At 43.0% G+C, this 14,599-nt stretch overlaps 1 protein-coding gene across 1 annotated transcript in view; it reads right to left on the bottom strand.

Moving 5' to 3' along the window:
- Window positions 1-12,447: 12,447 nt before the first annotated feature.
- LOC140191559 (protein lifeguard 2-like) overlaps window positions 12,448-14,599 on the bottom strand; it is a 65,463-nt gene continuing 63,311 nt past the window's right edge. Inside the window, exons 11-12 of the mRNA XM_072249054.1 lie at window positions 13,949-14,002; window positions 12,448-12,597 (exon numbers count right to left, since the gene is read on the bottom strand). Of these exons, the coding sequence (XP_072105155.1) occupies window positions 12,448-12,597; window positions 13,949-14,002 (204 nt within the window). The remainder of the gene's footprint in view (window positions 12,598-13,948; window positions 14,003-14,599) is intronic.

Genomic DNA, 14,599 nt, shown 5'->3' with positions numbered 1-14,599 from the left:
AGGTAGTAAACACACTACATTCTCTCCTCTTCCCCCCTCCCCAGAAAAAAACTCAAATGTCAAAAAGTCCAATGCTTTTCAGAAAGTCAAATTCGCGCTTATATACATACCACGGTAGTGATAGCCTAACAATCTTTCCATGTTAAACCGTGTCTGCCCCAAAGATCTTAATTTCGCCATTAAATGTTTCCAGGAGGCAAAGATTTTTGGATCATTGGGATCTCTTCTGGGAAGGTACAACCTGTACAAAAGGGCCGCGTTACGCCTGAACCAGAGGGGAACCAATATCCTTATGGGCAGGTTCGCTAGAGCTGTTGGAGAGGGTTTAAACTAATTTGGCAGGGGGCTGGGAACCGGAGTGACAGGGCTGAGGATGGGCAGTTAGTATAAAAACAGAGGCAATGTGTAGTGAGACTGTCAGGAAAAATAGACAGATTTTGATTGTTCTGGGTCAGTACTCGCTGGAATCTAGAAGGGTGAGCAGGGAATCTCATTGAAACCTTTCGAATGTTGAAAGGTCGAGACAGCGTAGATATGAATAGTATGTTTCCCATGGTGGGGGAGTCTAGGACTTATTGTCTGGTCTTAATTGAAAGACCAGACAGGCTAATTTAAATTTGTTACTTGTATATATTTGTGTGCCTGTAGTATGGGTGCAAACGAGGGAGACGTGAACGTGGTTTATTCAAAGGAAGCATTGTAAATATGGAATTGCCCTGAATTTTCTTTGATCCTTAGGAGTTAAAATGTTGTGTAGTGTTGGGTCAAGCAGACCTTCCTCCAAAATTGACTCCATCTGATGCCTGCGTATCTTATTTCACCAAATAAAGAGGCTGCTTCATAGCTACCAGCATTTCTCTCTGGTGAATATGTTTATGCAACAACAGCCCCTCTAAACTCAGATTGAACACTAAGTAAGGGAGAGGCTGCACGACAAACAAACACCTGTAAGATCATACAGGTCTAATCCTGGCGTCAGCTCAATTTTCCTGTCTTTTGATGTCCCACTATTGAGAAAAGTTACTGTAATTCCCTCAAAATTAATTAAAGGAGTCAGGTATGAAAATTTTATTGGTTCTTTATTAGCAATATGGAAATTCAAATCTTTACAACAAATAAGCAGTAGTATTAAAGCCAAAAGAATTTGGCATGTAGTCCAAAAATGTTTAATTATCAGTATCACATTATTCACAAACAAGTACAACTATAATTTAGCATTATCTGCCAGGGCACCAAAGGAATTCTTGGGTTGTAAATAAATCAATATCACATACTGTGGAAAAGCAACAATTCAATCATTACTGTCAAGAAGACCCTGAAAATGCTGGAAATCTCCAATAATGCAAAGAAAAATTAACACAGAATGGGTGACAAATTGTTTAAAAACAAAATAAGGGAAATCTTACTCTGCCCAAAATTACATTTCTACATTATCTTTAATATCCCTTTTTGGACATCCCAAAGCACTTCACAGCCAATGAAGTATCCTTGAGCAATAATCTGTTTTGACGTAGAAAATACGTCAGCCAATTTCTGCAAGCAACTCCCACAAACACAAATAGACCCAAGAAAGGTCTTTGCAATGTTTATTTGGTGCTAGGAATACTTTTCCTGTCTTTTTCCAACATAGTGCCATGGGATCTATAAGATCCACTTTAGGGAATCAGGTGAGCACATAATCCAGAGACAGCATCATTAACAGAGCAGCCCTCCATTCACTACTGCACTGAGGGCAGGCCTGGATTCTTAAGCTCAGACCCTCTGGTGGATTTGAACACACAACCCTCTGACCTAGAGGCAAGAGTATAATGGGAACAAAGCTATTCAATAGGGCAACACAGAAGAATAATTTGTATGTGATTAAATATGAAAAATATAGGCAAAAGGATTTTCTTATACTAATTGTTTTTAATTGACTTTATCCCTAAGTTAGCAAACAATCCCTGCATGTCTAATACTGTTCAGTCAGCAAAGTTGTGGTACACGTAAGCTGTTGGTATAATAAGATGTTACACAATAGGTAAACCAATCCCATTTTAACATGAGACAGGTTACAAAGTTGGGAAATTTGCTTTACTTTTCCCCATCTCCTGTTATACCTGAGGAGCTTGTTAAGGAGCTTGTACGTTCTGTCTGTGACCGTGTGGGTTTCCCCGCACATTCCAGAGGTGTATGGGATAGTCGGTTAGCTGGTCACATGGGTGTAATTGGACGGCACGGGTCATTGGGCCAGAAGGATCATAACTTGCACAGGCTCATACCTTGCTGTATCTCTAAATAAATATAAAGATCCCATCCTAGAGTCCAATTTAGACATAAAATATTCTTTTGCGTACTGTTAGTCTTGTTCCCTTTCAATCACATCGAAGTAAAAATTTCTGTGTCAGCTTTCCTATCCCTTGAAAGAATAATACCAGAAATTTTATTGACGCAAGGGTACACTTCCCCATTGTAAAGTTTACTTCAGTGTTTCAATGCCAAGTGGTTAACTGGCTCTTCCACAAAGCAGCTGTGCCCCAGACCACTGCAAAACCATCAGCAGGGCATCAACGTACCTACATCAGATGGGACTACTCTCAGACCACACAATCTTCCATTGAATTCCTGATGAAAATCCAGCCTTGTATTGCCAGCTGGCTCCCTTGGAGATACTTGTGTCACACACATCTTTACTACGATACTTCGTAGTTGTGAGGAACGGATGACCAGCCAGGCTAGTTGTTTTCCCTAGAATTGAAGCTACAAAGGGCTTTACACACCTCAGTTAAATCTATGAGACATCTAGAGTAAGGATACAGGAAGGATCCGTTCCCCTTGGCAGAGAGGTCAGTAACTGTAGGAACCATAATTATAATCATAGTTATAAGCAACTATGAGCTATTACGTATATTTAAAGAAGTTGATACGTTCTTGATTAGACAGGGTATCAAAGGTTACGGGAAGAAGGCAGGTGAATGGGCCTGAGAGGGATAATAGATCAGCCATGATGGAATGGCCAAGCAGACTTGATTCTGCTCTGCCATTCCATCATGGCCTAATTCTGCTCCTATATCTTATGGTCGTAAGAACACGAGGAAACAGGAGCAGGAGTAGGCCTCAAGCCTGCTCCACAATTCAATATGATCATGGCTGATCTATGCTGGCCTCAACTCATCTTCTGTGCCAACTCCCCATAACTCTCAATCCTTCAGTAGAAAGAATCAAGGGAAAAACCATCACAACAGTGATGGAGTGTGGAATTCACTGCCTAAAAAATGGGAGCAGAAAGCCTTATCATGTTTAAAAAGTGCTTGATGTGCTGCAAGCAGTTTATGAGTCACGAGTTAACTGGTGGGATTAGACGGAGTTGCTTCTCTTTGGCTGACATGTTTTTTTTTCTATCCCACAAGGGTGGCAGTTGTGCACCAGCAGAGCTTCTGCCTCATGGCTCCAGAGACCCAGGATCCACCCAAACGTGGGTGCTGTCTGGGTGGAATTTGTATGTTCTGTGACTGCATGGGTTCCTTCCACATCCCAAAGGTGTCCCAGCTTGTGGGCTAACTGGCTGCTCCAAGTTGCTCTGAGTGTGTGGGGATGAATATAGTTAACGTGAATATAGTTCTGCTTTATACTACCTCAATGTACTTATTTTAGGATTGGTCTGTATGGATGGTACGCAAGACAAATATTTTTCCACTGTATCTTAGTACATTTGACAATAACGAAGTGAGTGTGAATGTCAGAAAGAATAGGTTAGAGCATAGACTCGATGGAACAAATGGCCTCTCTCTGTGTGGCACAGAAAATTTCAATGCTCCTGATTCTCGACTGATACTCAGAGTCACACCAAAGGAGTATAGCTTCTCTCCAATGATAATTGCCCACTCCAAAGTAACCCTGTGAAAGCAGCTAAAGGAGCTGACAGCCTCTCATCTCATTAAACCGCCCACACATTAACAGCAGAGGGAAGAACACATACTGTATTCAAAGAGAAAAAGAGTCAATGCAAAGCTTCAGAGGGTGGTGGAATGTAATTGGTATCAAAGAGTGATGAGCAAAACACTGTCAGTATTCAAGGAAAACTTGGCTCAAATATTGTGAGTGACATCCAATCCAAACAACAGGTGACTGTCTGAGTCACTGATAAGATGTCAATTTCATCTTGGATTCAGAGGGGAGTGACATTTTGTTCCCAAACTCATCCAGCTAGTTACTTTCACAGTGTACGTGCTCAAAGATTTGTCCCTTCAACAACCCATAAAAGAGCAAAAAAAAAACTTGGCCACACACCACTTTCACCCAATAATGTCAATGATGAATGGGAAGATGACCCTACCCAATTTAATTCATCCTTATAGTACCCAATTCTCTTACCACCATGGTTACCCACTCCATTCTCCCCTCCCCACCCCAATAACATTAGTCTCCATTACTCAGTCTGTTAATATTCACTCAGAGACATTTACACTCATTCCAAGTGTTCAGAACCTAGGGGTTTGTGCATTGTATAGATTTAGGTTCCTGTTTGGGAGCTGTTCTTAACTTGTGCCTGTGCCATCATGTTAAAACACTTTGTCCCACACTTGAAGCAAACATTTTGTTTACAATGAGATCTCCCCTAACATCAGTCACTGTGAAATGCCTGGCTACTTCCTATTAAGAACAGATTGCCATGTTGTAAATGAGTTTTTTTTAATATCACGAAGTCGTATCTGAAGTATCAAAGAGTCATTTAGAAAGGAGTCCATGCCAACTATAAACCACCCATTGACACTGATCCTACGTTAACCTATTTCACTCTCCCCCAATTCCCATCAACACCACCCAAGTTCTACCACCAATCTTAAAAAGTGGTCCCCACATTACAGAAGAGGTTGAATTCATTAAAAAAATGGTCCACACATGCATCGAGAAGACATGGAAGAAGTGTTTTTCTTCCCCATCCCCCAACACACACAAATTTTTTGAGAGAATTTTATTCCCATCTCAAGTTTGTGTGTAGATATTTGTGAATTCTGCAAGGGCGAATTTCCACAACTGGAATGGCTGTAATGCAGGGGGGTCTCCAATACACTAGGGGCAGTTTACAGAGGCAAATTCCTGCAGCATTGTGTGTTGCCCAAGCAACTGTATGTCTTTGGGATGTGGATGGAAACTGGATCACCTGGGAGAAAGCCACCCGGTCATGGGGGAGAACATGCGAACTTCACACAGACAGTGATTGAACCCGAGTCACTGGAGCAGTGAGGCCAAAGCTCCAGTGGATGTGCCACCCCAAAGTAAATCAGACATTCCTCAAAAGATGTCTAGCATCACCTGTTAACAAAAACAAAAATCATGGCACACAGCCTGAACAAAAAGTAGGAACAAAAGGAATAGGAGTTGGTCATACAGCTCCCACCAACCACCCTCCACCCCACTGCGCCTGCCCTGCCATTCAATAAATGTACTGTGGATCTGAGTTACCTCACTTTCCTGTCCCTCCCCCCCCGATTTTCCACTCCCCTATGAACCTAAAGGCCATAAGACATTGGACAGAACCGGGCCATTCGGCCCATCAAGCCTGCACCACCAACTTGATTCATCATGACTGATTTATTTTCTCTCACAACCCCCTCCTCCAGCCTTCTCACCATAACCTTAGATGCCTTTATTAATCAAGAGACTATCAGCCTCTGCTTTAAACAGACCAAATACATTGACCTCCACAGCCATCTATAAGCAATGAATTTCACAGATTTACCACCCTCTGGCTAAAGAAATTCCTCCTATCTATACTAAAGGGATGTCCTTGTATCCTTTGGCTGTGCCCTCTGGTCCTAGACTCTTCCATTTACTGGAAATATCCTCTCCATGTCCACTCTATCTACACGTTCAATATTTGACAGGTTTCAATGAGATCCCCATCATTATTCTAAACAGAGTACATACCCAAACCCCAAAACTCCTCATACGTTAACCCTTTCATTCCTGGGATTACTCTCATAAACTTCCTCTGAACCCTCTCCAATGCCAGCACATCCTATGATGCCCAAAACTGCTCACAACCATCTAGCCTTCAATACACTTAGTGGCCACTTCCACAGCTTTCTCACGGGTAAAGATGAACTCTAAAGAGAACCTCTAAGAGAAGAAAGTCCTCCTGGTTTCCATTTGAGGTGGGTAACCCCTTTATTCTGCAACTATACTCCCTCATCCCAGGCACAGACAGAACAGTATAGCACAGGCCTTTGCAACCCATGATGTTCTGCTGACCCTTTAATCTACTCAGAGGAGGAATTTATTTTGTACACCATCTCCCCAGTAAACCAATTGTTCCTTTTGTACATTGGTTGTCTGTCAGTCTTTATAGTTTTCATAAATTTTATTGTATTTCTTTATTTTCCTGTAAATGCCTGCAAGAAAATGAATTTCAAAGCACACCTTCCAGACGATAGGATGTCACTCTTATTTCCTCTTTTTTAAAAACATTACACAGTAGCCTAACAAATTTTCTAGCAAAGCGAGAAACACACACGCACTCCAGATCCCCTCTCCGACCACATTCCTGACTCCCAGATTCCAGCTAGACTGGAACTTCAATGCTGGCTGGACTAATGAGTGAGCCAGACGCCAGACCACCAGGATAATCAGATGCCACATTACTGGATTTTTCTAAAACTAGAGTTGAGGCCCAGCACTAATCCCTGTACAACACACAATCTGCTGGAAAAACTCAGCAGACTGAGTAGCATTTGTGGGGGGCACGGGGGGGGGGTGGAAGAAAGGAATTTGGGTCAAGATCCTAAATCAGGACTGAGATCTCAAACCGAAACTTGACAAATCCTTTCCTCCCAGATGCTGCTTGGCCTAACGAGATTTTCCAGCAAATAGTTTGTTGCTCCAGATTCCAGCATCTGCTGTCTTGTACACAACTGATCCCTGTGCCACTTGTTAGATACCAACCTGAAAATGACACATTTATCCCACCTCAGATTTCTGCTTGTTAGCCAATCCTTCATTCCTACTAAAAACAGGAACATCCTTACAATTAGATCAATGTCAGGGGATTATCTCCCATTATTTGTACTGAAATTTAACATGTGGCTCCAGGCAAATAGGGCCCAGACCCTCAGTTCAGACAGCCCTGAACGTATTTCCGAGATTTGTATGGCAAACCTTTTTCACTTGCTTCAATCCTCCTCCTCCCACCTGCGCCATGGACCTTGCTACTTACCCATTCACTCCAGTTACCCAACTGAGAAAGAATCAGATACTCCCATGCACCATGTCTCACTCGCTCAAATAGCAATGGCAGAGAATATCTACAATTAGCTCTTAGGACGTTCCCATCAGTCCTATATACTGTCATTCCTGGTAATGGATTCCTCTTCGTATTTCCATCAACTCCCACCAGATTTTACCCCCTCAGTGACAATTAACCAACCAGCCTTCAAGTCTTTAGGGGGTGGGAGAAAACTGGAGAACTTGGGGGGGGTGGGCGGCCACAAAGTCACAGAGGAAGTGTGCAAATACATCACAGACAACACCAGAGGTCAGGACTGAACCTGGGTCACTGCAGCCATATGGCAGAGGCACCAATGGCTGCATCTATGTTTTCTTGCAAACCAATGACAGGCGACAAACTCTAGTGCTCCAAGGTACTGATTCAATGCTACCAACCTCTTACTGCTGATAAAAATGGACCGAGTGCTCCAGATCATAGTTTGCCAAACTGCTAAGACCGCAATGTTACACAGCAGGAGCACTGCAGTCTCCTGTACCCATACCTGTACAGAGCTCACTATGTAGCATCAGTCCCAGGGATTAACACCATCAAGAAAATCAAGTCTACTTGTACACCTTAGTAAGTTGTTTCGCATATTTATACTACTGCTTGTTGTACAGGACTGTGCAAGAGTCTTAGCCACATATACAGTATATTGCTGGGGTGCCCAAGACTTTTGCACAGTATTGTATTTGTTAATGTGGAGCGTAGAGCAAGTTTGTAAACCTGGCAGGAGTAGAGAATGTTGGGAATGGTGAGGGTGGAGCACCGTGGGAGGGGTGTGAGACAGGCTGCAGAGAAGGAGTGCTGCAGGTGCAGACACACCCAGCCCTGAGACACCAGGAAAGGTCATTTGATTCCAAACAATTGGTCTATTGATCATTACAGAATGTCTCTCTGGTGCTTCCCACTCCCTACCCCTTTTCCCAACCAGGATTCTGCTCTCCCTGCCCACTTCCCACTCTCAGTCCACAACAGAGACCCATATCAGAATCAGGTTTATCATCACTCACGTTATGAAATTTGTTTTTTTTTGCGGTAGCAGTGCAATACACAAAATTACTACAGTACTGTGCAAAAGTCTCAGGCACTAGCTGAATAATACATGGCTAAGACTTTTGCACAGTATTGTATTATAATAGTGTCAGTAACATTAACCTTTCTCTCATAAACATGTACCTCGTACTTTATGTCAACTTGTCGATCTTCAGGCCATGTCACTGAGGGACTTGTGCTAATATTATTCTGTGTCTATGTGCTGGATCGTAACTCCATGTGCTGTGTGTGACTGTATGTACTGTGTTTTGTACCTTGGCCCCAGGGGAACGATGTTTCATGTAACTATATACATGTGTATGGCTGAATGGCAACAAACTTGAACTTGACGTGAAGTTCTAACACGTACTCAAAAGAAAAAGTAACATTGATCATTACCAAGTTACTTCTATGAGTAACAAAGCCTTTTCTCTTGCTCCCTCCTTCCTTTCCCAGGTCTTCCACGTACTGTATGCATTGATTGATTTATATATGCCTTTCAGACAGGACAATAGAGTGATAGACTTGGAATCATTATTTTAAATTTCAATGCAATTGTAAGCAGAAGCCAAGGCAACAATAAACCCCATGGATTGCCTACTAATCCTTATTCTGCTTTTCAATTGTATAAAGGATCTTATCTTTATTCCTTTCAAACTCCAGCCTTGGCGAGGAATGGGCATAATAGGCGACACCGTTTCTTTGAAAGCAATTGCCTCTTCAAATTTTGAGATACAGGGCAACAAACACACAAACCCAAAAAGGAATTCAGCACAGATGAGGTGTCACAAAAGAAAAATCCATCTGAAATTTGAAAAGAAAGGGAGTGTGCTGGGATGTAGTGTGTGCGGGACAAAGATGAAGAACAACAACAGACTAAATTACTTTGCGTCCCTTTGATCTGTAGCAGGAGGTTATGTTTCATGGTACCCCAGTGCTATAGATCTAAAAGGCAAACAAAAAATTACAAAATTAAACATCTCAATGAGGCCATCCAATCCATCAAACCAGTGCAGCTTCTTAAAGGAATTATGGAATTGACTCCAGTCCCCTGCCTCCCCCCTCCCTTCACCACGCCTGCCCACCCACCCACCCTCTCGCTCTCTTCCCGTCCCCCTCATTCTCTCACCAGTGCTGGTAGCCCATGACACTGCAGCAGTGCTCTGGGTCTTCAGTTTGTTTTTAAAAATAATGGGTCCAATTTTCAGATTAATCAGTATACACTCAGTTACCACTTTGTTAGGTCCCTCCTAAATCTAATAAAGTGGCCACAGTCTTCTGCTGCTGTAGCCCATCCACTTCAAGGTGACGTGTTCAGTGTTCAGGGATGCTCTTCTGCACACCACTGTTGTAGCACAGGGTTGAGTTACTGTCGCCTTCCTGCCAGCTTGAACCAGTCTGGCCATTCTCCTCTGACCTCTCTCATTAACAAGGTGTTTCCACCCACAGAACTGCCGCTCACTGGATGTTTTATGTTTCTTACATCACTCTCTGTAAACTCTAGAGACTGTTGTGCGTGAAAATCCCAGGAGATCAGCAATTTCAGAGATACTCAAACCCTGCCAGGAGCCAACAATCATTCATTGGTCAAAGTAACTTAGATCACATTTCTTCCCCATTCTGATGTTTGGTCTGAGCAACTGAACCTCTTGACCATGTCTGCATGCTTTTATGCATCGAGTTGCTGCCATGTGATTGGCAGGTTTACAGGTGTACCTAATAAAGTGGCCACTGAGTGCAGATGTCTACTGCACCAAGGAGACATTTCTGATTATACCAGATCCATAGTAAAATAATTTTAAAAAATCAAAACCTGCAAAATGGTTTTACAACTAGCTTTAATCTCAAATATGTTGCAAATGGATTGAAAAGAAACAGAGGGGAAAGTTAAAATACAAATAGTTTTAAGGTATAGTTTCTTTGCCCAGAAAGATTTCTTTCATGCATGTCTTTAAGCAGTATTCGATACACCCATTACGCCCTACAGTGACTGCTGCTGTCAGAGTTTTCACAACATCTCATTTGCAAACCATTCCTCCCATTTCACCACCTTCTCTTAGCCAGTCAGAAGTGTTTATTCTATTGCTTCCTGCATTAAAAAAAACCTGTTCCCTTTGAATCTTGATTTTTAGTGCCCCAAGACCACAGCTTGAACTGAGGGCTATAAAGGATAGCCTCTGCTTTCCCCTCCACATTGGGCCCAAATTCCCAGCTGCCTCTCCCAGATTACATATTGTAGATTTAAACAGATGACTCATTGTCAGAGCAGCAAATGACTGGTACTTTTTAATTTAAACTTCAACAGATTATAATCTGCAGTCTATTAACTCTAAATAGTTGCATCTGAAATAAAGGCTTTATTGAATTAAAGTATTGTGTAGACGTAGTTGTTTCTCATGCCTAATCCCATGCCAGTGATGTACTTTTGAAATGTGATCAAGTGATAGGGCACCTTTTCCCCCCCGATGAGATATTATTGGACGTAACTGGTGCAAAAACAAATCTCCATTCTTTATGTTAATCAAGCCACATCATCGTTTATATCTGCCCAAGAGGTGGGGCACAGGGCTTCAGTTTTTTAACTCACCACCTCACCCTCAATCCCAACCAGACTGCCAGCCAAGCCTAGAGGGTGACTTAACACAGAGGCAAAGGCAAAGGCCACAACTGGCACCATACTAGTGGACTGGCTACTTTCTTCCCCACCGATCTCCCATAATTGCAAGTTCTTACAATGTACCCACTTATTCCCATGTTGAAGGCCCCTGCTGCAAGATCATAATTTGGTCACTTAACGGTCTGCCAATTCTTATCATCGACCAAGGTGGCTCTGCCCCCTCCCTTGCCTTTTTCAGGACAGACATTGCAAGCTGTTCCACAACTTCAGTAGCCAGAATGAGTGGCTGGATTTTTTGGTAACTTAAATATTCTGAATGCTGGACAGGATTGAAAATTCAGTCAGCAATACACACAAAGGAAGGAGGTGTTCTACATATCTGGCCTGGAGTGGTAAATGGAAGTGAACTTGGTTCAAAGCAGAGTGTAGATGGGGCAAGATTTAATCACTCATGTTGCAGCAGATGATTGATAAATAAAGTAAAACAAGACAGACCATTGACTATTACACAAGTCTATTATAATCAGTTTACAAACTACAGAGGTTCTCTGTATAAATGCAGCCTTTTAACAAAAAACCATCACCTTTCCCCAGTTTTTAAAGCTTCCCCTTTCCACAGAAACCAACACTATGGAACTCAGCACAAGCATGCAAGCTGCCTCAGAGGAGACGCGTGTAAAAAGAAGGAATCTACATTTATATAACATCCCTGGCATCCTTCCCATGCTTCAACCGTTTATTGTTTAAATAGTCATGACTGGCGAATGCAGCAGCCATTTTGCGCCCAAACAAAATGATCAGATTGCCAAAATGACATTTGCGCAGGGGAAAAATACAAGGAGAACACTTGGCTTCCAATCAAGTACCTTGGGACATGTTACCACCTCTGTAAAAATAGAAGGTGGGAGCGTCAGTCCAACACCTCCACTGCAGCTTGGCGCTTCTGACAGTGCAGTACTCCCTCAGTGCAGCCAGGGGGCGGTAGTAACCCGGATTCTGTGCTCAAGGCTTCAGAGTGGGACCCGCGGTTCAGGGAACGTAGGTATGAACAGCCAGGAGCAACTTACCCTCTCTCGGCATAAGTACAGGAAATAAAAATTCCGCCCCTGGACCTTTAGAGCAAGGAAGCAAATTTGAAGCTCACTCCCCTACACTAGTGAACACAATCCGAAAAATTTCTTCTAAGGCATTTACAGATAATCACCATGCACCCGTTAATAAAATTAGTGTGAGAAAGCCAAGCTGGCAGATGACTCAAACTGCAGGGAAGCAAGTATATCAGCTGTGTTCCTGGAATGTATGCGCGCCAAAAGCCCAAAACGCACTGGCATATGTATTGCTGTCATGCGTATATCTATAAGCTTGTGCAGATCCACCTTATACTAGATTCACTGTTACATTAACACAAAATGGATTAAACCATTAACAAGTTGGAGCAATTGGGTTTCAGCTACGCCACTTGCTTTAGCTCTAATTGCTGCTGTTGCTGGTACATTTTTTGATAGAAAAGAAAGTCCATCTCAAGTGGAAGCGACCCATTCTGATCAGCTCATTCTCTATTGGAGCCAAAAATCTGCAGCATGAAGGTGAAGATATAAATGATGTCCAAGTAGATATTCAGCGCCCCGAAGATGTACTCCTCAGGGCTGATGGCATACCGACGATTTCCTATCAGGATCTGCGTGTCAAAGGCCAGGAACTAGAGAAGAAGAAGCAAAGTGCATCCAGTATGTGAGTGGTCATTTCTCCCTAGTTCCCCTATAGATTTTGCAGGAACTTAAGAACTACTAAGCTTGCATGCAGTCAGAAACGCTAACCTCAGTGAATTTGTCAACGATCACCCATGAAACACGCTCACTGCCGCAAGGCAGAAGACCCAGCAGCAAGCTCCCATAAAAGAAATGCGATAAATGGCTGGGATGCCCCATCATTTTTCCAAGTCTGGATTCACATCCAGGTCAGACTGGAAGGGGTGGGGGGGGGGGGAGAAAATGGGCACATTTTCCTCCCATAAGGGAGGCCAGTCAACCAATTGGGGCTTTTACAACCACCCAGTCACCACTACTTACACTACCCTTTATATTCCAGGTTTTATCAACTCCCATGATGGGATTTGAACCCCCATCTCCAAATCAATAGGCAGGACCTATGATGAGTCAAATAATTAATTGTATAACCACATGTTGGTTGGGGAACATTGAGCAGACACCCCAACTCTTCTTTGGGAAGTCCCCAGTGAGATTTTAAAATGAGTGGGAAGGCTTACTTGGTTCAACCTCCGAAAAGATGACAGCTCCCTCAATGCTGCACTGAAATTACTTAATTACTTACTGCCCGTTACACTGCTGGTGTTTAGGGCAGCAATGAAGATCTTCCATCTCTGTTTGTCCTTGGCCACACAGATATAGGAGGATTCTTCATTGCTTTTTCCATAACAGTTTTATTTTACCAGTCAGGGTTGTTTAGCCCTGAGCTGAACCCCTGAACCTGGAGGACCGGTGGACCATTCTTAGTCTGGCCTCTGCCCTTCAACCTGGTTGGCATGGGTGACGCTACCAAGGGCCAAAGCATAAAGCCCTAATTCCAGCCAACACAGTTCTCTGGATCACTGAGGCACGCAAGCCTCCAAACCATGACAAGGTTGTGGTCCTCCTGGAGGTGCACTAAGAATGTCAGCCTAAGTTTTGCGCTGGTCTCTGAAATGGGTCTATGAGCCAATGATGTTGACGCCAAGTCAATGCTTGTTGGACACCTGCATCTCCCCTCCAAACTGGTAATGAACAAATGGAGAAGACTCCATTACAAAATTTGCAGATACCTGCCAGCAACACACAAGTCTTTACTGGCCACTGGGTGCACCACAGGGTAGCAACACAAAACAAAACTTAGCCCATCTTGGCAGCATGAGAGATGACTTCTCCCTGCAAGATCTATGCAGCAACATTAAAGATACTTTGCTGCACACAGGGCCAGGGGAACTTTAACTGGGAGGGGAAAGTGTGTACACACCCTAAACAGCAAAGTACAAAAGTGCCCTGTCAGTGACTCACCATTGTAAAGATGATTGCTCCCAGCACTGCATAAATTGCATGAAGCCAGGGAACCTGAAATAGAAAGAATTGCCATTTATCATGACTTGTCACTTATTAAAATATCTGCATTTAACAACAGTGGATATCCACAATGCAGGACAATGGCACATGTAATAATAACGATGCCCATTGGTCTACACTGGCAACAACGGTCTCTGCCATTGGCTCCTGTTGACAATAGTGACAGCACACATCGTTGTTAACTGTGGTCTCCATCATTGCTACTGATCCTTTTTTTTTAAACCTGCCATTGCCCCACATGGCTAGTAGACTATACAACAGAGACACCAATTTAGACCACACACACTAGAGAATGTAACAATCCCTACATTGCCAAGATAAAATCCAAGCTCCCAAAGCAGTAAAAATAGTTTCCAATTATAAATCACTTTTCCCCAAATCACCAAACATCCCAATGCACCAAGGGTCTCAAGCAGGAAATGAGTTAGACAGGAGGAGAGTTAGATGTTACAGAGGTGGAAATGAGGGCTTAACAATGAAACAGATGCTAGACAATTGTGGAAGCAAATGTGGCAGCAAGGTCGGACAACCTGCCTCAGTTTCAGACAGTCATTAAGGAAGAAGTGGGCCATTCAGTGGCTTGTTGGT

This window comes from Mobula birostris, chromosome X (genome assembly GCF_030028105.1).
Source record: "Mobula birostris isolate sMobBir1 chromosome X, sMobBir1.hap1, whole genome shotgun sequence".
Classification (NCBI taxonomy): Eukaryota; Metazoa; Chordata; class Chondrichthyes; order Myliobatiformes; family Myliobatidae; genus Mobula; species Mobula birostris.
This window is presented reverse-complemented; position numbering and strand designations above follow the sequence as displayed.